The sequence below is a fragment of the Nilaparvata lugens genome, chromosome 1 (assembly GCF_014356525.2).
Source record: "Nilaparvata lugens isolate BPH chromosome 1, ASM1435652v1, whole genome shotgun sequence".
Classification (NCBI taxonomy): Eukaryota; Metazoa; Arthropoda; class Insecta; order Hemiptera; family Delphacidae; genus Nilaparvata; species Nilaparvata lugens.
In genome coordinates this window covers 71699669-71725705 of record NC_052504.1, presented here as the reverse complement: position 1 = coordinate 71725705, position 26037 = coordinate 71699669, and the positions used below count along the sequence as shown (strand labels likewise).

At 34.7% G+C, this 26037-nt stretch overlaps 2 protein-coding genes across 2 annotated transcripts in view; one reads left to right on the top strand and one right to left on the bottom strand.

Moving 5' to 3' along the window:
• LOC111055197 overlaps positions 1-26037 on the bottom strand; it is a 58217-nt gene that overhangs the window by 24304 nt on the left and 7876 nt on the right. The window lies entirely within an intron of this gene.
• Positions 6474-20100, top strand: LOC111056946. Its single transcript, XM_039441919.1, has 4 exons — positions 6474-6627; positions 10783-10967; positions 16193-16442; positions 19136-20100. Exons 2-4 carry the CDS (start codon positions 10784-10786, stop codon positions 19233-19235), a joined length of 534 nt encoding a protein of 177 aa, XP_039297853.1. The 5' UTR covers positions 6474-6627; position 10783; the 3' UTR covers positions 19236-20100.

Here is a 26037-nt window from a genome sequence, read left to right as displayed (position 1 = left end):
TATAATGCAGTCACACAAATAAAAAACGAACAAACAGAAATGAAAAGTAGCAGTAGTGATACAGTATTTACTTAATGTAGGTACCTCAACATAATATTAATAATTTTACAAAGTCCTAGCCTTCATAGAACTCCTGGAAAGTGTAAATGGGGTTTATGATTAGGAATATCTTCAGCCTCTGCTTGAAAACTAGATTTGGCAAACCTCTAAATTGTTCAGAGAGCAAATTGAAAAGCTTCACACCAATGAATAGAAGTGTTTTTTGCGTGCTAGAATACTCGTAGCGGCTGGTGATCAAATTATTCCTGCCTCTAGTCTGATGCTCATGGGATACTCCCTGCTCAACAAAACCATTCAAATTCTCCCTCACATAGGTCAGACACTGAAGAACAAAAATAGAGGGAAATGTCAGTATTTCTAATTCTTTGAAGCTCTCTTTGCATTGAGCGCGTTTTGGCAGACCACAAATAAGCCTGATTGCCTTTCTTTGAATACGAAATAGTTTTGAGCTATATGCCTTTGACCCCCACAGTACAGCACCATAAGACAGGTGTGACTGAATGTGAGCAAAGGAAACTACCTTTAGAACATCAACACTGACACAAGTCCTTAACTTTCTTAATATAAATATTCCTCTATTAAGCTTTCCAGCGGTTTTATCAAAGTGCCTGGACCAACTCAAACAGTTGTCCAGAGTGAATCCCAGAAATTTGGCTTCCTTCTCCGCATCTACCACCAGCAGTCTCCTATTATATTAGTGAATCTCAAATCTTGAACCTTGTTGGAGTTCACACACAGCAAGTTTGAGTTGCACCACCTCTCAATTGACTGAGTCACCTCTTGTGCAGCAGCATTCAGGGAAGCCTCTGTTGGCGTGCTCAGAAACACACAAAGATCATCAGCAAAAAGATAACTCTTAGCTGGAGGGTCAACTATAGTTGGGAGGTCATTAATGTAGATTAGGAATAGTATTGGACCTAATATTGACCCCTGAGGAACCCCATGAGAGACAGGCAAGTACTGAGATTTTGATCCATTGAATGCAACTTTTTGAAAACGATTGCTGAGATATGATTTAATTATCCTTATGGATCTGGACTGAAACCCATAGAATAAGAGTTTATCTAGTAGGAGTTTGTGAGAAACCGTGTCAAAAGCTTTCGACAAATCAAATAACTTAGCCTGAGTGAAGCACTTATTCTCTAAGGAGTCCAAGCAATCCTTATAGAGATCCTCAGCAGCTCTAATTGTGTTTCTTCCCACTCTGTACCCAAACTGAGAGTTACTGAAAAGACCATTAATCTCAAAGTAGTTTACTATTTGCATATTCAAAACACTCTCAAGAGCTTTGGACACAGTGGTGGTTATATTCATCGGCCTGAAGTTATTTAAGTCGGATTTGCAACCTTTTTTATGGTCAGGTAAGACTTTACTCAATTTTAAAGTCTGTGGAAAAACACCATCAATAATTGAACTATTCACTAAATTTATCAAAGGATCTATAATATAATCACAACCCATTTTCAGCATTTTTGGACTTATATCAAATACATCTGTGCTATTGCTGGCTTTCATTTTCCCAAGAACACGAATAACATCGTCTTTTTCAATCAATTCAAATTCAAACTTAGAAGAGGGTTTACAGTAACCAGAATATAAAAAATCAATTGGACTACTTGTTGAATTCCTACTTTCAACCTCAGCAACAACTTTACTAATATTTTTCATGAAGAATTCATTGAACTGGTCTGAACTTAATGGACTATTGTTTTTCACCAACAATGATTTACTAGACTGTTTTTTAATTACATCCCAGATTGCCTTGCTTTTGTTCTTTGATTCAGAAATTATCTTGTCATTCTTATTTCTTCTGATAGTCTCTAGTTTGTCCCTAAACTCTTTTTTGTTTCTCTTATATTGTATTTTTATGTCATTATTACCAGTAGCAAGGTAAGCGCTGTACAACAGATCACAGATGTTCTTTATAGCGAGCAGTTCTAGATTGTAAACCTTACTGGGTTTGGGAGCAGTTGATTTAATTTTAAGTATTTTCAATGGAAAAGCTGTATCTACTATCTTTTTCAATGTATCTAGAAAGAATGACGTTTTCAATTCTAAATTATTCTCTACATACAAACTAGTCCAATTCATGGAAGTCCAATTCAACTCTAGATGAATTACAATGGCAGGAAAAAGGAATCAACATTAATGGGGTGAAATTGAATACATTGAAATTCGCCGATGATATTGTTATTAGAGGAAAGAGCACCGAAGAAGTAGGTAGAATGATGAAGGAAATGATTGAAGTAACAAAAAAGGTTGGATTGAACGTAAATTTTGATAAATCAAAAGTAATGATTTATAACAGTGAAAGTAACGAGAGAGTATTAGAGACCGAAGAGATAGAAGCAGTTGAACACTTCATCTACTTATGACAGAGAATAGGGAGAGATGGACAATGGGGAGAGATTACTAGAAGAGTGGCAATAGGTTGGTCAATGTTCAAGAAATACAGCTATCTCTTCAGATCTAATATTCCCATGGAAAGCAAGAGACGCCCACTTCAAACATGTATTCTACCAGCAATTTTATACGGCTGCAAAACGTGGACTCTCAATGAGAAAATAATCAAGAAACTCAGAACAAGTGTGAGATCGATGGGAAGAATAATGATAGGAGTGAAAAGAATAGATAGGAAAACCAAAATATGGATCAGAAATGAAACAAGAATTGAAGATGTAGGTAGAATGATAATGGAGAGAAAATGGAATTGGGCAGTCCATATCGCAAGGACAACGGATGGAAGATGAACCAAAACAATACTCGACTGGCACCCACGCACGCTGAGCAGAAGCAGAGGAAGGCCTCCGTACAGATGGGACGAAGAATTCAGGAGAGTATGCGGCGGAGTGACGTGGCAGAGAGTAGCAAATGAAAGGAAGGAAAGGGAGAGAATGAAAAACGTATTCAAACAAGTCTGGCTCTACAAGGATTGAAATGAAGAAGATGAAAGAAATCTTTACTAAACGCACTCGTACAACACTTTCCTTCTATGGAAAAAGGATAATTATACCCCAGCATCTGCTGATTATTGCCTTTTGAATTGTATATAGCTTCTGATTTTGAAATTTTTTTTGTAATTGTTTAAGAAAGCAATAAACGGGTTATTTATTTTATTTATTCATTTATATCGCCGATTTATTCAACTTATTCGGTGAAGAATATAGTTGAATGATAATTTAAATATTTTGTCAATAATAGAAATAAAACAGACTAGAACAAGATTGGTCATGCATGAAGATAGGATCATAAATGAATGATACACCATTCAACAAATAAAATATATAATATATATGAAAATATCAACAAGCAATAATAAAAAATAGAACAATAAATATATAAATAATATGAGGATATATATTGCAAAAATATCACAGATAGCTCACAAAAAGGTTTTACTTTGCTTATTAGCATAAATAATATATCTCGTCTCTAGACAATTGATACTGTAACTGGTGATAAAATTTTCCAGCTTCTTGTGCTGAGACCTAACAATTTCTTTCAATATTAGTTTTTGGTAAACACCCAAAAAATATTGTTATAAAACGTAATTTAGAATTGTATGGAGGGTTAAGTTAAGAGAGTTGGAAATATAAGAGAGGACCGGCTGCGCCCTTCTAGGCTTTAAATAAAGGCAGCAAATCAATCAATAAAATGTGAATAGAGATGTTGATATGGCAGGTGCTGGGGTAGTGAGGGTGCTTCAACTCAATAGATTAGGTTGGCGAATAATTTCTACGAACAAGGTTAGGCTGATGGTTGTTCATGTTCATGCTTTGGACTTTATAATTAGATGTGAAGCCTAATTTTGGCTTTAGAGCCTAGATTTGGCCAGTCTAAAGTATAATTTATGCTTTAAACGTTAAGAATAAGGTTTAATAAGTTATGATAAGGTTTACCGCGGTTTAACGTTTAACGTTTAAGGTTTAACGTTTACAACGTTATGATAAGGTTTACCGCGGTTGGGCACTGAAGGTTATAGGCTTTTTACAGCTTGTACCAAAGATTATTGAATCATTGGTTGCTCATGATTATGCTTTAAACTTATTTATTAGTTTTTAAATATCAAAATTTAAAATTTTCAGTTAAGTCATTAGTTTTGAAGTGGAAATTGGACTTTTTGAAGTGAAAGGGAAATCTAACCTCATTCTTTTTTGAAACTTTTATTTGTAAAAATTTGGGAGAAGACAGTTTTGGGCAATGCCTGTTGTCTTCTCCCAATCATATTGTAATTATGATTTGTGATTGCCAATGAAATAAATAAATAATATTTAATGCTTAATCTAGGCTTTGAAGCCTAGATTTGGTTAATCAAAGAGTATAATTTATGCTTCGAAACTTATAAGGTTTATACCGCGATTAGGCACTCAATGATTAGGCTTCTTACAGCTTGCACTTAAGATTTTTGAATCATTGAACAATCTTAGCTGATGAGTACGAACCATGTCATTACATCATAGGCTCTCTGCCTCTCTCTGATTTGGGATCAACCACTTAGACTCCGTATTCGCAACACGAAGCATCGAACTCTGAAAACAGTTCCACGTCCACCGTTCTTGGGCGAATTGATAAGCTATACGAGCCAAACCAATTCATAAGCGCAAAAATAAAAATTTAATGAGGCAGAAGATGTGGGGTGCAGCCGAGCCGAGTAGTGAAGCGCTCGCTGTCAGGTGAGTGAGTGAGTAAGTGGCTAGGACAGCTAAGTGAAAGTATAGTGAATGAGTGTAAGCGGAAGGAAGAGAGGAAGATGGCGGAGAAGGAGAAGCGAAAGAGTGAGAAGAAGAATGATGCAGAAGAAGAAGAATTGAGGTAGTTGAGTTGAGGTATGGTCGGACGCTGCTTTGGCAATGGGGCTGAGGCTTCTTAGGGGATGAATTTTTGAGGAGGCATCGCTTAGTGACGCCACACTGAGGCAATCTGCAGGTGTTGCTTGCCACTGTGAGCGAAAGAGTGAGAGAAAGAATCGATGGTTGAAGGAGAGAAGAGAATGAGGAGAAGGAGTGGAAGAGCAGAAGAAAAAACTTAATATAAATTTACGACGGCATCTAGAAAACCCAGCGGTAAGCGGACTGAAAGTAATGGCCGGCTAAATCATGAGCGAGCATGCGACCTCTCGTTGCAATTAATTGCATCTCCTTTGTAGTGAGTAATACTTTTTTGCGCTGCCCAGGCTAGTTGGCTTCAGGCTCAACAATATCCAGCCCTGTAGGCCTACATGTACAATCCATCACTGTTTGTAACGTAGCTTAGCTTTTCCACATCAATGCTGAAATTTTCCATTTGGTTGCAAAACCACGCTTTGAAATTGTTATTTATTTGTAATAGATATAATCAAAAGTGTTCTGTATTCATAGTTCATAGCGTATGGATGAATGTTGAATGATCCATAATGATGATAATATCATTCCTATGTTGAGACTCATGTAAAATATTATTTAATACATACTACTATTATGTATGTCACTATTTCACTCATGTTTGGTTGACATAGTCCTATAGACATTCCTTCTGGCCCAAATGGTGTTATGCGTGGTGATGGTTGGGTTGGTGTATGGTTATAGTGACTTTCAAATAACCGGCAAATAATTTTGAAAGTGTTGAACTGAGTAAGAGAGCCCTCAAAAAGCAGTAGAGCAGTCACCCTTCCAACCAGAGTACATATTATAATAATTATCGCATTGTCACTCCTCTAACCTTATTGATTAGGATTAGACATGGCAAGGCTAATCACTCATGCTTCTTACATACCTTGCATGCATTTAATGCATTGAATAAGGAAAATTGAATTGCAATTTATGTCTAACAAATTTTTAGATGGAATATTATTAATTATGAATAATTTCAAAATATCCAACATGCAGGAACACCATTGAAATGTGCTTGTTCTTCTCGAAAGGTCTATTGAATTGCTTAGTTTGCATTAAACAGTTCGCTTTTGACGTTAGCAGGAAAGTTTCTAGTAACATTGTAGTGAACTCGACATGCATTCTGCTTTGAGTGAAAGAACAAAACGTCTGAAAAAAGTTTGTTGTTGTCTTTTGACTGCTGGGCGCATGTAAACAAGATAGCTTATTTGAATTATGCAGATGAGAGCAGCCTGTCTCTTATCTCACTCAACTTCTCATTGAAAAGGCGAAGTATTTCAAATTTCATGAGCGAAAAAAGTGGCTTGCTTTCAGAGCATTTTAAGTTGGTTCTAACTTTGTTCTAATGCTGAGTAGCTCAGCTACAGCTATGGGAGAAACTGGTTAATGAATCATTAATGGAAAAATGTCTTACCCCAAGATAAACATTCCACCTGTTGGGTGGAACGATCATTTTTAAAGAGAAGATAAGAAAGAGCTCAGTTGAAAAGGGTGTGGGAAATGATGCCCTATCATTTTTTACCTGGTTTTCAGTTCATTTCCTCATTCCATGGGTGGTTTCTCATCCCCTCTGTGATTGGTTCAGCAAAGGTTTCTTCTGTTGTATAAATAGGGTGGTGGAGAACATTTTGAAATAGTCTGTGAATGCCTAGTGAAGTGGACTCATCACCAGAAATCTTCCAACTCCATAGCTGATCAGGTATTTCAAAACAACCTTTCTTTATCCATTTCCTGGAAAAAGTGAGATGAACATCAATTTCTCCTATCTAAACTGTAATGTCTTATACTGGATTCTCTCAAAATTATTGGGAATTCACTTGTTACTGTTTGAAGAAGCTAAAACCTATCAACACAAGTACAAAAACATTCCCTTCTCTTTCCAGTTTGGACAAGAAATTGAATTTTTTATAGTAAATAATAGTTTTCCTCATGCTTGATTACCAGTACAGACATACGTCCATTCAGCTAGTTCCAGTTATCGGTAAATAGGCAACCATAGCGTGCTTGACTAAAAAAAATCAAAATAGTTACTATTTTGATCAACTGTTGATAAATACAACCCGTATATTGAGGAAATCAAGCCAAAGTTTAGTAGAGCAATGCAATTGATATCGATGTGCCGGTCTCTGTATCAATGAGTAATAATAGGTCCTGAGGAATCCACATCATATTGAAACCAAGTGGGTGTTTCTCGCCCTACCACTCTCTAAATGGATATTCACATGCTGTAATTTCATGTAATTTCATACACCTACTCTAGTACATGTGTTTCCCATAATTTAGTAGGTTAATTTCCAATAGAATTAAATTCCATACATTTTTTTATAGAACTATTGTATTGTATTTTAGATATTTTGTGCTTTCTATGTTACAATTGCTTGTTTGTAATTTTTGAGGGAAATATATTTATTAATATTATAGTTTCACTCTAGAACATAAATTCATCAATTTCCTCATCACAGCTTGCATCTTATCTTCATATTCTCAAAAAAATCTGCAGTTCTTGCATTTTTATACTCATAGAAGTACCTATATCTTTCTTATCATATTATAATCTACAGTTTGGAGAGTGTTTTTGATGCAATGAACATGATTTGGACGACCACACATCGATTAATGGACGTCCGATTTTCTATCGTCCTTATTTTAAGATTGAACGAAGCTACATTTTGTTCAATTCAATAGAATTTATTAAGGACGACAAAAAATTTGACGTCTAAAAATCGATGTGTGAATCAACCCTAATATTATACGAGTTTTCTCTTTGTTACAATGTGGATTGAATTATATTGTAATGAATTGAATTAAGTAATTTTTTTTCGAGTGAATGAGCTATGAATGCATGTTAGAAATTTTAATTGCATCATGAACACAAGAAAGCAGATCAAGGTAACCCAAACCATTAGGTCAGAATATTAAAAAATATGATAATGGTCAGTTATTCAGTCATAAAATCGTTGAATAAACTCAAGCTGCCTCATGACTTCAGAAATAATATAAATAATCATTCCGCCATAATTGGAACATTATTATTTGAACATCATCATCATCATTGGACAAAAATAATGAAAATATAAAATTGAATAATTCAATTGAGATTCAGTTTTCAGTTTGGCAGACAAACAAATCAAACTGCTTCCAGAATTCGGAGATACCGAATCAATTCACAAAATGAAATTACGAATTCAGTATAAACAGCATTAAAGCCAGCTCATAAATTGGTACTATCTAGTCACTGGAGGGACAGGGACAGTATCCAAACATAATATTGTTTGGAAAGAGAATGATTTAATAATAATTGAATACCAAGTGCTGTAGCATCCTCATCTATGCAGACTTCAAACCAGATTGGAATTGTAATTGGATGCATTTTAATTTGTTGTTAATTTTTAAAATGAAAACACTTTTTGTATATCACAGTTGAGTTTGCGTCTGATTATAGAGAAATTTTCAACAAAGTGGGAAAGACCAGCACTTTTTAATCAGCGCTCTTTTCATTTTCTATCCTCACAACTCAAATTGAGAATAAATTGAATTCATTTCCACCCAACAGCACATACTTAAAACTGAGTCTTTTAAGTTATAGTTTCATCAGGATAATGCTGCTCGAATCAAAATATGGATCAAAATACCAAGAATAACGAAAAAAAATCAAACACAGGTGGCTCAGTACTGTGATTTATTGGTTTGCTATTTGTTAATGAATCGAATTTCCAGGAAGGATTCCTCAAAATAGCTGGTGACAGATTCATGTTCTTGGGAAATTAAGAGAGACAATGAATTTGAGTTGAATCTCAGCCAAGTTGGGGATATTTCACAAGATTTTCAGTGTAGAGAAAGAACGATCTGACATGATAGCTTGATAGGTCAGGCACAGTTGTGATGTCTAGATGTCTGTCGTTTGTCAGGCCAGGCTTCAGTCAAGACCTCCTATATACCTATATCTAGGTAATATATAAGAAGCCCGGCTTCAGTGCATGTTCCACTGACAGGTGAAGCAAACCATGATATTTCACTACAAACAGAATAATAATATTTTCCACGCTTCGGCTGTCTTTTCTTTGTGTCTCTGTCCTGATCATCCTCGCTTATTCTCCACTGGATTTCTTCCACTTCTATTTTCAAAAGATTTGCTAGTTTGGAATGAAGAAGTAACTGAATTTGAACCTAAAATATCTTCTCGATTTTTATTTACTGTAATAAGCTAATAGTGTGATTACTCTATTTGATGATCAGAAATCATTAATTTCGAGTGCTTAAGTGTAATGTGCTTGATAGCACATTCATTCATTTACTTCTACTATTTGTTTGTTTTATCAATTTTATTATTTGCACATCATCTATCACATTGTTTACACAACATCTATCAAATTATCTATTTTTACTATTATGTAACAATCGCAATATCTCAGATTTGGATGAAAATTTTAATCTACTGTTTGAAAAATCTTCTCAACTCACAAAAATATGCAATGGTTGATCAATATGTCAACAGCAATTAGATAATACAAGAGCAAGTAGAATTTAATAATAAATTATTTATTGATGAATTCAGTTTCATTTTTAATTGTTATGCAACAGTTCAACTAAAAGTATCGTGGTTAAATGACAAGCTCTTGTCCTTCACTCTCATGAAACCTATATTTGAATACTACTTATACTCTAATCCTATTTCTTTCTCTATCTCTATCTGTTTATCATACTCTACTTATCAGACTCTCCGTGAATTGAATTGAATATAGAGGGTCAAAGTACTCATTCAAAGAGGTACTCCTCATTCAAAGTACTCTCCAGACACTAGACACACATTAGCTCTAGTTCTTCATTGCATAAATAGAAAAGTATTATTTACTCATTGATGAGGACATTTTTCTTAATGAGAAAATCTCATCCTATAATATTATAGTTAGTTGGAAAATGATTCCATAGTATCCATTAAAAAAAAATTGTAGAACAGTTTTTAGTTTTGAGATAATTTCAAAATAGCAAATCCTCCACAATGAGCATGATTATTATCAATATAATAATATTACTATACCTTCTTTCAAATGTCCTACATTATTTGAATTCTTACTATATATATATATATATATATATATAATATATATATATATAACGAGTTTTTGCAACTTCAATTATGTCGCTTCTCGCACCCCAATCGCCATCTTTCCTTATTTATCCAGTCTCCTTCAAAGAGACCTCTACTCTCCATTTGAATGTGGACATTGGATACTCATTTCTTTCGCGGTCTTCCACGCCTATTTTTGTTCGCTGGTACCCAATTCCATACTTTCAAAGGGAGTCTTCCTTCATTCATTCTGCGCAGGTGTCCATACCATTATAATTGTTTCTCTCCAATGACATCCATTATTGTGTTTTTTGCACTCATTCTCTCTCTTATTATATCATTCCTGATTTGATCCAGCAACGTAAATCCTAAACTCCTCCTCCAGTACATCATTTTCGCTGAAAGAAGTTTTTGAGAAGTTAATTTGTCCACACACCACACTTCTGACCCATAAGTCATGACTGGCTCAATCATTGCCTGGTATATATTTTTTTGTATTTTTGGTTATGTTTTATTCCATAGGTTTGGATGTAGTGCTCTTATCATATTTTTTACCTTCCTTATCTTCCCCATGATAACTCCACTCCACTCTATCCCTTCCATCATCACTAATAACAACGCCGAGGTACTTGTACTCCTTAACATTTCTAATCAATCCATTTTCAGTTTCAATATCCTGTCCTGTGCCTCCGAACTGCATTTATTGTGTTTTTTCTGTGTTAACCTCCAAGCTCCATTATTTTGTACTCTTCTTATTCTGTCGTCTTACTGTGTGTGTAATTGCAGGATGGTTTGTGCACGTGGCTCGTCGTCGGTTTGCCTGGCCGTGGCCGTCTGCTTTGTGGCGCTTGCATCGATATCAACCGCATCCACTGCAACGACATCATCAGCATCAACGGATGCCACCAAAGACAATATCGACCGCAACAGCAATAGCGCTGTCGCTCCGACACCCGTTCCTCATAATGATGGTATGTGTGTGCTCTACAATAGTTTCACTTTGTTATCTGATATTCTCCAATAATTTTTTGAAAATCTTTTTTCCTGGGAAAACTACTCATTCAACAGGGATAACATACAGTAGACAGTTCTTTCATCTATCCTCAATTAATACGTTTGGAGAAGCCAGTATTAAAATTTAAAATGTGATAATAGGACCCTTCAGATCTTCAAATTCCATAATAAAAATATTGGAAAGATGTCGATATTCAAGGTAAATTGAAAATTGAAGAATATGCAATTATTTTTTTTAATAATATGAAGAATATAAAAAGAATAAATAAAAATAATATAAAAAGAATGATAAATAGAATATGCCATTTTTTAAGTCATTCAATAGGGATGAGATACAGTAGATAGTTCGTTCATCTCAAGGTTCTCAAGTTACATTGATTTTTTCCTGGGAAATCTACTCATTTAATAGGGATAAGATACAGTAGACAGTTCTTTCATCTATCCTCTATTAATACGTCTGGAGAAGCCAGTATTAAAATTGAAAAATGTGACGATAAGTCTCTTCAGATCTTCAAATTTCAATGGAATAATAAATAATATCAGAAGGATTCAAGATAAAATGAAAATTGAATAATATGTCATTATTTTTTTTCAATCTAATTGATTCAATGCTCTTGATCTCTCATGATCTGCCCCTAGCAGTTTTATGTTCCAAAAGCTTTTGTCATGTTATAAATTCGGGAATTAGTTTAAATTGAAAAAGAGAAGTGTAATAACTGCCATCTCTTGAAATCCCTTCATCCCATTAGTTGTTGAGATCAGAGACGTTTCAGAATGATAAAACTTGTTAGAGATACTTCAAAATATGGCAATCCTAATTATGTCAAAAAATGATTTTAAATTTGTTTCCGATGGAAGGAGGATAGATGCTTCCCATACTAGAACTGGTGCTAATACTCTGGGCCGTTTGCACAGTATAGATTGCTAAACTCGATTAATTAATCGAGTTTAAGTTAATCTGAAAGTTTAAACTTGAATCGGTTTTCTCAGTGCATTTACTAATATAAACTAGTTTAGCGTTAAGTTGGTGATAGAATGTCATCGTTTATAATATCAGGAAGGGTAATTTTTACAGGAAATTTGCTATTTGTTTACAAACCATCAGTGAATTGAGGTTATATAGCTACTATTTCCTGGTTCAAAATCTACAGAGCAGTAAGCCGTATGGTAATAAAAGTGAAAAGCGATCAAGAAATTCTCCAAATAATGATGAAATGCTATATTACTATTAGAAACAAACTTATATTTAGTTGGCACCAAGAAATATAATCTAGAATGTAAGATAAAAGCCTTATTTTGTTATGAAAATCTACTTAAATCTACTACGGTCTTCCTCGTTTATTAGAAATCTCTCGAAAGCAAAATATATCAGTTATTTGTTATTAAAAACATGTTTTCTAATCAAAAATCACTGATAAAAATTGTCTTTTTTCTATCAAGTGGCTTATTTAATCAAATACTAAATTGGCATTCGCTTTACTCAAGCAAAACCGTTAAAAAATTCTCTATCATCCCAGAAATTTAAATGATTCGTTTTTTGCCCAATTTTTCTCAGTTCAAAATTTCTTCGCAGTCATCTTCATCAATCGCATTAAAAACTTTTATCAATTCTATCAATAATTATTCACTATAACCTAAATAATTATTATCGTCTACAGAAGCATTAAAAACAAACGTCGAAAAATAATTTACTATTAGGTGTTTCCCCATCAAATTTTACAGATGACTAGTTGATCCAAATTATTTGGTTTTAACCTCCTGTTTTGGAGGTTTAAACTTTCCCAGAGTTTAAACTCAATACAGCGTATCAGTTTAATGATACTGCGCAAACGGAATTTTAGTTTAAACAAAAAAAAAAAACCAGATTTGGTTTAAGCTTTAGCTTAAACTTACTCTGTGCAAACGGCCCTTAGGATACCTAATCACCGAACTACTATCTATTCTAAATCGTTCCTTGTCAGTGCTTGTCGTGAATCGAATAAACTTTACAACTCTATTAGATGCATTGAGAGCCGAGCGGGCTTTATTTTGTCCTTGAAAAAATATATTGTAGAGAAAATGACTGAGTCTATCCAACCCTAGAGCACTGCATGACAAATATTCTAATCTCCCTTCCTTTCCATTCTTCATTCCATTCATTCATCCATCTTACATAATACATATTCATCATCTCATCTCAACATTTTCTGTCATTTAGTATTGTATATCGTCATTATTACTCAATCAATTTCTAAAATCTTAATAAATCCCACCCTATAACGTTTGTTCCATTTATCTATTTTTAATCATTAATGCAATATTGTATTCACTATTACTCATTCTAATATAATTCATATTTTTCATCCATCCCATAATTCTAAGATTCAAATCACATATTCACATGTTATATTATTCCCAACAGCTCTATTCCATCACAACCCGGTCGTGTGTTGATGGGTAGGATATTATTTCATATCCTTCTTAAAGAATCGACAATTATTTGTTGAAACACCGCCGATTTATGAAGTTACATTATAATTTTATAGTACCATTATTGCATTCAATCTTTATTCTCTTTGATTAATTTGAATTATCTATAGTTTGTAAAATTCGTTGAATAATCAGCATTACCATCATTTGATTTAAATTAGTGTATAAGCCAGTAAATATTGTAACATACATAAATAATGAAATCTAATTCTAATCTAACTCTGGCTAACATTTCTCAATTCATTTATTACTTCTTCTTCTCATTCATTCACTCTCTCTCCAGCATTGCATCTCCATATTAGTAGACTGGAGACGATCGTATCGCTTGCTTTCTCAAATTGAATCACAGTATTTTGTAAAAAGCAGCACAAACTCGAACGCCATGAACTCTTGAAAGCATTTGCAAGCGATAACTAAATGCAGCAATGCTCGAATTTCAAATTCGAACCAGGGGCTACACTCCCTTCACAATTCGGAGTAGGCGAGATAGGATGATGAAAAAGGGCTTTTCTGATGAAGCCCTCCATGTGCTCACGGCTATGTAGGAGATTAATTAGATTTGCAACTCAATCCAAACGGAAATATTCCAGAATAGTACGCTCTGTGTTCATTGCTAACAAAATACTGTTCAGCAGTACTGTAATTCATCTTTCCAAGATATTGTTTGAATAAATTATTATTCATCCTTGAATCCCGAAGCTTGTTAAATCTGTGAACGCTGAAAATAAATTGCCGTAGTCAATATAGAAAGTTGTTGAAATGAATAATTTCTTTATTATAGGATAAATTTGGCACAGAAATAAAGCAGACTCTGGAAAAATAGATCTATTACCTAGTAGAACTTGCTTTTATGGTATATAAGCTCCTTCTTTCCAATGATTCAGATTCACAATGATCGGGAGTTAGAATTCCTTGACAGAAATACTTGTTGCACAAACAAAAAAGATAAATTCAAACTTCAACTTTTCTAACTCATGAGATAATAATATAGTCAGCTGTATTAAACTATCACCAAAAGATTTCTATATCTATTGAGGGAATATTTTCATCTGAATCACAAGGACTCATAGAGATTTATCACAAGGACATAATTATGTCATATTTTTTATTGATACTAAAAACAATCCTGATATAAAGTAAATAAAATGAACTATTAGCACTCATACTAATCATATCTTGACACTGGAAGTATTGGATATTATTCCTTCCTCTCAATACTGAACACATAACTAAACACACTTTTTCTGCTACTGGAGCTCCTTCTTTCTAATGATTCAGATTCACAATGATCGAGAGTTGAAATTCCTCGACAGAAATACTTGTTGCACAAACACAAAATGATAAATTCAAACTTTAACTTTTCTAACTCATGAGATATAATATAGTCAGCTGTATTAAACTATCACCAAAAGATATGAAACTTCTTGAAAGATCACAATTTTCATAGTAAAAAACCAAGGAATTCATCGTGAACTTTGCGGTGTAAGATGCATGAAACCATCTCCATAACCAAGTTTTGCGGTACGAGAGAGGACTGGATCTGAGATGGTGTGATTTGTGAAATTGGGAAAATGAAGACGCCGCTCTTCAGTTTCAGCTGCAGTCGCGAAGTAGAAGTAATAGGATAAAAGTAGGTAGGAGTAGACTAATTGAATTCGAATTTCCCGAGCTGTAGAAATAACGAGTGGATTATTTATGACAGGATATCCTCTACTAATCTAATTGCAGTTCAAATTTGGCTGGCTTTGTTCGAGAATTTCATTCTATCGTGAATAAGGAGGGAAGGGGGATCTGGGTAAAGTTTCATTGAACTTCTCCGTCTCCCTCCTCACTCGCTCTCTTCTACTCTAGAGGTCTTTCTGTTCCACTCTGCATAGCAGCGCACTCAACTTGGCTCAAAGTTTTCGAAGCGCTCATGTAAATTTGGCGGAATTAAATATATATGAATGCTGCTATAAACAGAGCCCTTAAACCAACTGGGAAATAGTTGGAGTTGGGAAGTAGTGAGCTCTTAAGAACGACCTGGTCTTTTTGTCCATCCTGAAGGTGCTGGCTAACTTAAGCACTTCGAATCCCCATTTCGAATAAAAAGTTCCAAGCTTATACCATTTACTTTGATGAATACGAAAGATACTGCGTGCAAAATGCAAATTTCACATTGAGATGGCAGACAATTAATTTTTTCATCTATGATTGAAGCTCAAATTGGAATTCCTTGGTTGAACTACTCTCATATCGAACTCCGGAAATAAGGAGTAAGAGTTCACTAATCATGAGCTTAGCTATGTCTGACAATTAAAAGAAAAAAGTATTTTCCACGCATGTGCAGATCTGGGATTTTTAATGTGAAAACAGGTTGGTAACTGAGCCTTCAGCACTGAGCCACAGTCATTTGTAATAGGACTACTCAGCACATCCGGATGATTATGGAATTATGGTTGTATGAATCGTTGAAGCCATAGACAAGAATCATAGTTGCTTGACAAGCAGATAGTTGCGTCTGTGGTTGCAGCCTTTTGAACAATGTACCATAGAGAAAATAAAACCTCATCATTTAATTATTTAATTTAGTAATCATTTAATCTCTGACTCTCTCTACGTTTCTACCATGCACAGCTTAGCTCGTGAAGGATTGACTGTAGTACTCCATTCTTGATAAATTCTTTATTGCACCTGGATCCTACACCCCTTTCTGATCGATGATTGTTTTCAGATAGCGAAATGACATTGAGCAACATTCTGTCGAACCTGACGTATCATGGTGGCTTCGTGGCAGCAGGGGTGTTGGCTCTGTCGGCGCTGGCCGCCATGATCATGCCCATGTTCGGTCTGCGCCTCTGCTCACTGATCGGCACCTGTGATGCCGTCTACCCCGCCACCAGCTACGCCTCCGGATACTCCAACGACGCCGCCTATGCAGGCTACGGTCAGGCTATGTACTCGCCATCCTCCTACCAGAAAAGGTATCTTATAAACTTTCTGCAAAGAAAAAATAAACTATGCAGAACTTAAATAATCACTTATGCAATAATGAATAGTTTGTTCTAGGCTACATAATTTATTCATTCATCCATCTGGTACAATATCTTTACATAATTTATTCATTCATTGAACCGGTACATTTATTCATCTGGTACATTGGCTCATCATTTGAATTATGAACTAGCAGACAACCCGTGCTCAGCAAGGGTCTAATATTAAAAAGTTGACTAACTGAAAAATTTACGTAATGGAATCTTGAATAATTTAAAGTAGGCGTATAACCATCCTCGGTATATTGAGACTATATGCAAAATTTCAAGTTGATCAGTTGAGTTGTTCAGACGTGATGATGCGTCATTCGTTAATTTCCTATCCCGTACGTGTATAAGCTAATTCTTCCCTTCATAGATGATTGGAAAAGGAACAGAGTTTGTCCTCTGCTAAATTTCGAGATAGTCCAATTCAGATTACCACAAACAATAACCTGAAACCTTACTACGCAAATCTGATTTTGCCAATAATTGGAAGTGATTCTCCTTACACACCCTCCCCCCCAAAATAGTGCTGTCATATATGAGTCTTACATACAGTATAATAAACTTTAGACTGTAGACTACAAGAGTACCTCATGCCTTTTGATTTGAACCTAAAAACCTACCCTAAATCTGATCTCGCCAATAGGCAGTGATTTCCCAAAAAACAAAAATTGATGCTGTCATGAGTGCTGGAAGAAACTTTAGACTGTAAGATATATTGCTGGCTTTTGAATAACATCAAATGGCTCCAGGGGTAACCAGGAATTGTTAAAGCACTAAACAAATAAATATTATACAAAGTAATCCACCTGGGGAATTCCAATAGAGTTCATCAGTGGTGGATTTTAATTATCCACGTGATTTTCATTAATAGAGTTCTTTATATAGAGTAAATTAGATATTCAAGGGGCCCCTATATCCCTCCTGGGTGCGATTCTGTACTGGAAACATACAGTTTCTGTAAAGTTCATACCAATTTTAGTTATAGTACTCATGCTAATTTCAATTTCACAGTGGTTGACTAATTATTAAGTTTATGAGACTTTTTCTGTTGATTCAAAACAACATTTGAAAGCAAAGCTGATTCAATAACAAACTCATTTCAGAATATACTGTAAATAATGCTTTCATTTCCACAACATTTCATTCTCATTATCTCGTTATTATGATTGTCAACAGCAACATTTTCATAAGTGAACATTATAATGACTGTTTTGTGTTGGACTGGCGGCACCAGATTTGAATTTTGTGGTTGGTTACTACTACTACTTAGTTCAAATCCATAATAATAATTACAATGTGAGCGATGGCAGCCTCAGTCAGTGGCATGCAACCACAGCATCATATCAAATTCGGACAGCATGTTTCAAAACTTTCCATCAAACGTCCGTCTGTTGCCCAAATCTAATAACATAGCTCAAAACACATTGCTCAAATAAGCAGTTTGTGGAATAACATTTGCCTTGTTTCGACCTTACTTTGACAGAATATGGTTTATCAAGCATCATGGAAGAGGATACAATATTTTGTAACTCAATTATCCGTGGTTATGGCTATGATGATTCCTCGAAAAATGATGAATAATCAATAGATTGAATGTTATGAACAAAGCTGCTCTTCTCATCAACTGTGACCTCACAATTAGAAATTATCTCCATATTATTAAATATTGAGTACGGTAGGTATTATTTAGAAAACCAATTTCAATCTTTCCATACTCCCCATATTGATGATGTCATATCCTGATATACCATATTATGATGAATGATATCTGAGTTGAAGGAGTGAGTAAATTTCATTGGTCAACGAGCCAGATCTGTAGGCTACAGAAGTTCAAGAATGTGTGTTCAAAACGTGACTATGATAGGTTGAAGCATTCGATTGCTGTTGTCGAACTTACATAAGTAAATAGTCTCGATCATGAACTTACAGACTTGCACTTATTAACTTAATAAGTCTCGATCTTCCTTTCCATGAATACTTTTATAATATACGGGAGAATATTCAATGACTCTTGTAGAGGATCTTCAGAATAACTCCTGTTCTGTTGACAGAATAACAGTATTCATAATATAATTCTGAATCAATTTACTACATAGGAAGTTCTTTGGGTTATATAATTGAATAGTGAAACTCGAAAATCAGTTTGGAAGTTCTTAAAACTTCAAAGCTTCATAAATCAATTCAGTGCCATCAGCTTATCAATACTATGTCTGGTGATGCGGAATAATGTTCGATCCCAAGATTTAGTTCTGCGGGCTTCAAGTTCATCTCTGGAGAAAGGAGTTGGTTATGAATATTAATGTACTTTGCTAGTTATTCACTGAACAAACTTTGAATTCGTGAAAGCATGATTTATGTTATTTTATAAGAGTGGAGCTTACATCTCTTGTTGAACGGTTCGGAATAAATCGGTGGAAGAGGGAAATAGGAAGAAAGGGAGAGTAAAGGTTGAAGGAAGAGAATGGATAGAGAAGTAAAATAAATTTCTCATCTTTGCAAAAACCTGTGACACACGCGAGATATCCGAGCTGAAATTCACCGGATGAACTTTGGTAACGAATGAATATTTATTACTCTTCCATGTAAATGTGTGAAGAACTCAATGGCAGGTGTCAATTACTAGTTATAATTTTCAGGTCGATTGAATACATCGGTCCTATATTGAAGGCTCTCAGCTCGGCTTATGACAAATACGGCAAAGCAAGTGCAGTCGCGTCAACCAAGAAATCAACGTGAACAGGAATATAGATCCATAAGACTCCACACTTGACTCCAGAAGAGACGAGAATTCTGATCGCCTCAGCTGGATTTAGCATTAATTTTAGATTTACATGCCTTTCAATGTTATTTATACGTGTAAGTACTGTGAGTAATAGACTAATAGACTGTTAAGTAGTTTCTAAAGAGTGGATATTTTAGAGATTTTTAATTTATTCAATTCCAAACAGAACATCCAATTTAAGGATAAGGATCTTCTTCTTAGGGTGTAGGGTACTCAATCAATCAATCTTGAATCTAGAAATATCTTGATTTTCACAAAATATACAGTTTGAAATAATCAATAATTCAGAAAATTATTCCTTAAAGCATCCAGGAGTCTTACCATGGAATTTCATCTCATTTTATCGTTGTATATTTGGAGTGACTATCATGTAGTTACAATAGATTCCCAGCTATCAGAAGGGAATTGGCTAGCGAAGAATCTGTTTGGCCGCATTCTCATTGTATTTGTTAGAGATTTCAAACGATTTGATTTTATCCCATATGAAGTTGAAAGTTGAATAATAGAGGATAGTACTTAGTAATGAATTCCAAGATTCATTATTAAACTTGATACGATAAAATTGGATTCTCTAAAAATGTGAACGAAGCTAAAGAATACAATTTGTAGACTTTGAACCTAACCGTAGTAAATAATTTTCAGACTGAATAAGGTATATTGTGCCACTTCTATTGTCTCTCGGGAAAATAATTTTCATGTATATTTTATCCAACGGTGAAGGTGTAAGGAATAGGATATGATAATGACTGATATATTTTGTTACCCAATTGTAAGTAGATTTTATATAAATAAATACGCAATGAGCTCCAAAGAAGAGAATGTCTTATTTATTTGTGAGTATACTTTTTCAGTATAGTATCCAGTTCTTGAGATGATGTGAAATTGTGAGTGTTGAAACGTCTTGATGAATTCACAATCCATGGAATGCGAATAAAAATGTAATCCATAGATTCATTCATTGTTTCTAACGAATAGATTGGCAATCTTATCAATTGGTCTCACTTGGGGGCAATTGTGGACTCACTTGCCTTCTACTAATACGATATTCATCATAACCTGATAAGTAGTAATTGATTTGCTGTTGGTGGTTCTGGGCACTGGAAATTAGAGATAAACTTATGGTAGTTATAAGTAGCAGTAGTAGTTAGTAGTACCAACTTATTTATTTATTTTTTGATACAATTACGAATCATATGAATATGATCGGGATAGAACAACAGGCATAGCAAAAAAATATTTTGTTCCCAAATTTTGATAAATGATAAAATATACGAAATAATAGGTTATGTTCTTACTGAGGAAAGTTGAAGTTGAAAGCTCTGTCCAAAAATATATATGAGCTAAAATTTTTTGAATTTAGAATGATTGAAATACCAAAGTATAGTCGGATATTGCACTCAATATCACCGCACTTTGAATAAATTAAGTTATTTCTGAAAATTTTGAAGCCAAAAATATACACACAACTTTCCACTAGGCACAGCTGTTACCACTTGTGATAACTTATTAGTAGTTTATTGAGTTATAAATTTATCTGAGGAATAATAATTGATTTTATAGGTGACAGGAACCAAACAAAATACGGAATCATATCTTTTTTGGTGCTCAGAACCACCACCAGCACATCAATTACCAATTATTAGGTTATAATAAATATCGTATAAGTACGAGGCAAGTGAGTTACTATCACATTTTCCTTTTTACTGTGTGAATATTGTAAATTCGTGAAGACATATATCATCAAGTTTAGCTCTCGAAGTCTCAACACATGATGGACGCGATAAAATAGATTATTCAACCCACATCAAAATTTACTTTCAGAGACGTGAATAGGGAGTTCTGATCAGTGGAGTTGGCGGCAAGCAAAAAATGGTTGAATGTGTGAAACAGTGCGTTACATAAATCTGGAATTAGAAGGTGATGGTTGGATAGAGAAATATGAAAACGTGAGAGAGTAATAGATGTAAAGAGAGAGAAGCCATGAGTGGGAGAGAGTGAGATGAACAGATTAGAAATGAGGGATTGTGGCGTGGAACGACCACCGGAATCCTCTTAAACCGAGACTCCGGAGCGGGATTTGTCTTGACACGAGTTCTTCGGTCGGTCACCGCAGGGAGCTTCCGGGGTACTTCCGGCCCCCTTCAACCCCCCTCCTGTTCCAAAAACTCACCCCCTTGCCCCAAAAAGCATCCCCTCTCACTCTCCTGATTTATGCTGGGTAGTTAGTCTGTAGTTGTGAAGCGACCATGTAGAAAGTGCGGTGCTTCGATTATCCGATATTTTATATGTGGGAGATAAAGTTATTGAAAGTTCTTCGAGGCTACTTCATTCTCTCTCCTCCAAATCCTCTCTTCTCCCTGATCATCACTATATTTCATTTTATATTTCTCTTGTGAAGTTCTTTTTACTCCCTCCAGGATTTTGTCTGTAACTCTATATATCCTCGTCTCTCTATTCTCTGCACTCTTCCTGTACAATTATTCTTCACCTCTCAGGTCTCTGTAATCCTTCGTTGAACTCCTCTCTCCTTCGATTATCATTCGCTTGTTGGCTGAGTGCTTCATAGCTCAGCATGCAGGTGTCAGAATCACTGAAAAACTGCGATCAAATAAGCCCTTTGTTTTATAAAAATCCATAGTAAAGTGCCGTTTTAGGCTGTTCTACGTGCTACAATGCAACATAAGTGAATACAGGTGAACATTTTTGAGGTGAACTCTTACAAAATAATCACAAACTTAACCTGTATTTTCTTCAACAAAATTCCCTACAAGTAAAACTTTCTACTTCATAGATTTCTTTCAATTAACATAAATAATGAAATAATTCTCACTTGACCTGCACCTTATCAATACAAAGTTCCCAGTGTCCAGTTATTTTCTGAATACAGCCCGTATTCGATGATTAATATTTGACCTTTTTTGAGTGTTTTGGATGTGTTATCGCAGCTTCCTCTACAATCCCTTGGCCGGGGTTGACAATACATATTTGGAAGTACACCAAATAGATATTGGGAAGGACGATGCCATTCCAAGTGTCTCAATATTTTTTCAAAATCAAGCTCCAATTTGTTTTCCCTAGAACTATTCGTCGTTACAAAGTACTTGAGAAGCATTGGTCTCTCCATTATTAAAGTTCCTGAAAAATTCAGCATTTCAGGTGTACATAATTGAATTCTAAATATCTTAGAAACTTGGAAAGCCAGATTTGAAAATATTCAATCTATCGTTTCATATTTCATATTTCGGATTTCATATCTAATCTATCTTCTAGAAATCCGGAAAAAGTCGTCCCTGAATATGAAAGCTGGCAAGTAGCAGTAGAAGGATAGAGAGAATGCAGGAGTTGGAGAGAGGAACTCAGGCTTGAAATGATCATTCAAGCATAACTACAATCTAGTTGATATGCTTTTTCACATCACTTTTGGTTTAAGTTGAGTTTGTTTCTGTTTGGTTTATTCGAAATATGTAATGCTCATAACGATATATTTAAAGATGGAAATTACATTTATTCGAATACTAATTAATGAATAATAAATCACAATTTATTTCATGACAAAGAGGTACCAGTACCTATAATCTTTCCGAGGAAGCTGGGCAATCTTATTGAACTTTCGAATAAATAATTTCAAACTATTTAACAGTTAGGAATTATAACACACTCAGTTTCCGATCTCTGGATTCAATAACTGTTATATAGAGAGGTGAGTGAGCTGAATGTGGATGTGAATCTAGACCTGTGACTTAAGCCTTCAAATCTGATGAATTTTAAATTGACACAGCACTCAGCTTCTGGAACAATAGAACTGATACTTAATATTCTGATGGGAAAATATATATGCATATGGGTGGAATTTGAGAGTGTATGAAGATGAGAAAAGAGAAGAAGAAAAAAAGAGTAGAGATAGAAATAATAGAAGAGAAGAAAATTTGAAGTAGGAAATGAAAAAGTAGAAATACCTTGCTTGTGAAGAATGAATGCAGGTCCCAATTACAACTCTCTTCAGAAGAGGGCCCTTGTTGAAAGGTGTGCTAATTACCTCCATCCACATCGCAATACACAATCTGCGAGGAGAGTGCTAGGCCAAGGCAGACTTCAGATTTCAAAAACAAACTTCAAAAAAGATTTCTTGCCCAAGTTCAGAGATGAAAACACAGCCAGTCGAGTAGAGCTGATTCCTGCCATTGATAGACAAGCTGACCTTAGCAGGTCTGCAATTGGTTTAATTGATAAACTCCTTCATTCCTGATCCCTGATTAGGCCTGATTTCATTCACTCTTTCCAGGACTTATATTTTCAGCCCGAAGAGCGTGGTTATAATAAATTACTAATACCACATAAATTTACAACTTATGAATACATTTATTGTGGTCATCATCTACAGCAGAGGAGTGTATATAATTTAAATCAATCATTTGTCCTGAACATCTCCTGAAATACAGTGAATAGACAACCACAATTCAAAATCGAATAAATCTTCTTTCTCAATTAAGTGGTAAGTCAGTGCAACTACCAATATATTCTTCCTACACAATTAAAATATACAGGATGCTTGAAGGTAATCTTGTTAGTGCCAATGTTTGTAGGCATGTTCATGATGATTGCACCGCTGTTCAGAGTGACAAGTACCTGCGAAGGGCATTCTGCCAGAAGGTAAATCTTCCACCAACCACCACACAAGTAAAACACAAGGCAACCCCTAACCCACTCACTCTCAACCACAATCTACAGTATGTCAGTTGCACATTCGCACACTCACACATGTTTTCTAATGACATTTGCAATTCAGATCTGTAAGCCATGCTCTCTAATGTGTTTTATTCATGATGTGCCTTGATAAAAATGCGCGTGCTCTATTTGAATTGCCGCTGACAATGAGTGGGGACACCGCAGACCACAGACCGCCATTCTCATCTTTCTTTTCTTCCCATATTGCCACACCTATTCTTTCATATCCGTATTGAATTTCACAGAAAATTTACATGTCTGTCTACTGGTGAATGCGATATGAAAGAAAGGAAGTATATTTCATTACGGTCTGTTCAAACATGTCTTTTATCAGCTTCTGTACACTGAAACACTAGAACAGCTATTCAAATTCGTATAAGAACATGACTGCGAAATACTATTTTATTGGTCAAATTTTTTTCTCCACTATGTGTAGAAAATACCTGGAAAGCAAATGAGGAGATAATAAAACAGATAATGAAACACTAATAAAATTCAAAGTGTGCCATAACAATGATTTATGATATAATTTTTTCAATTACTCATCAAATTTTGGAAAGTACTCCTTTCTGATGCACAAAAGGTTGACCAAGAATTTACACTTGGGAAATGTCTAAAAAATAATCTCAAGTAGTATTTGAAGAAGTTTTTAACCTAATTTGCAAAGGAAATTTTTAAATGTACTAGAGTGCATCCCATTGAGTAAATTCATATTATCATCATGTAACTTGCTAGAAGTGGATGTGTTCTTCTTTTCTTCACTTATTCTTCAACGTCCTTCTTATTCTCCAACTTTTTGTTAGTCTTTTCTCAGACAAAATGGAATGTTACTGTTTAAAACAAGCACAAACGATGGAAATAATGAAATTATTAAAATTATAATTAAACATCAGAGCAGAAAGATGATAAGTTGGAAAAATATATACAGAAATTTATCTTTGAAATATAAATTTCATGATAATATGCATGGTTCCACTGTATAGAAAATGAGACTATTGGTAATTCAATCCCAGTTTGTCTCAGTCTATCGATGAATTATTCTGAAAACGTATGCGTCTTTAATAATAATACAACTAGCCAACTTGAAAATCTATGAAACTGAATTAATTGATGAACAAATTTAGCTTGTGTAGTATGCATTATGCATAAATGTATTAATTTTTGAGATTCACTTTTAAGTAGAGGTTGTTGTCGTTATTCTTACTTCTCATGTAGTAGGAATAAAGCGATGATTGAAATAATTTTATTCTGTTCATTCGTTACAAAAATAAATAGATAAGATGACTGCATAATTTGATTGAAAATTTAAAATAATGGATTGTTCATTCTTCTCGGTTAAGATAACTACTGAATGTAGTAGAAAACCAGGAATAACATTCAAAGATGATTTTAAATTATCTGAACTCAAATTAAACCGATCAAAATGTCAAGTACGATTTGCCTGAATGCTAGCAATAGCTCTAGGCCTCCATTGATAACTTTCTTCCAAAATTCCTATCTAGACTGGTGGCCTTCAATATGATATGAATAAATCAAGAAAGTTGTTAATCAGTGCTAAATGTAGGCCCACGTGCAACGTGAAAGTGAAGTTCATCGTGAATTTCCGGCCGCTTGCAAATGAATAATCCGAAGCGCAGATAATTTCATCCGATGATTCTCACTCCTTTCCTTGGAAGAGAAAATTAAGAAGCGAAACTTGGAGCAATCGAAAGTTTTAATAGCAGTCGACTTTTCCTATCTCATCATTCTTAGTTTCTGTATTGAAATTAAAAATTGTCTCTTCCGCCGCCGACGCTGTTAATGGAGAATGCCGGTCCGAGTCTCTCCTTCACTCCGCAATCAAATCTTTTGTACTTTTCCCCCCGGGGGCACAAAATTCAAAAGTGTATTTCCTTCATAAATAATGCAGTATCCCTACCGTTATTCTTCTTATTTCACAACTCTTCTACTCTTTCAATACTCTATGAATATTCATTAACAATACATAGAGTATTATTTGAATGATAGCTGAGAGTTTTACTCCCCGGATTC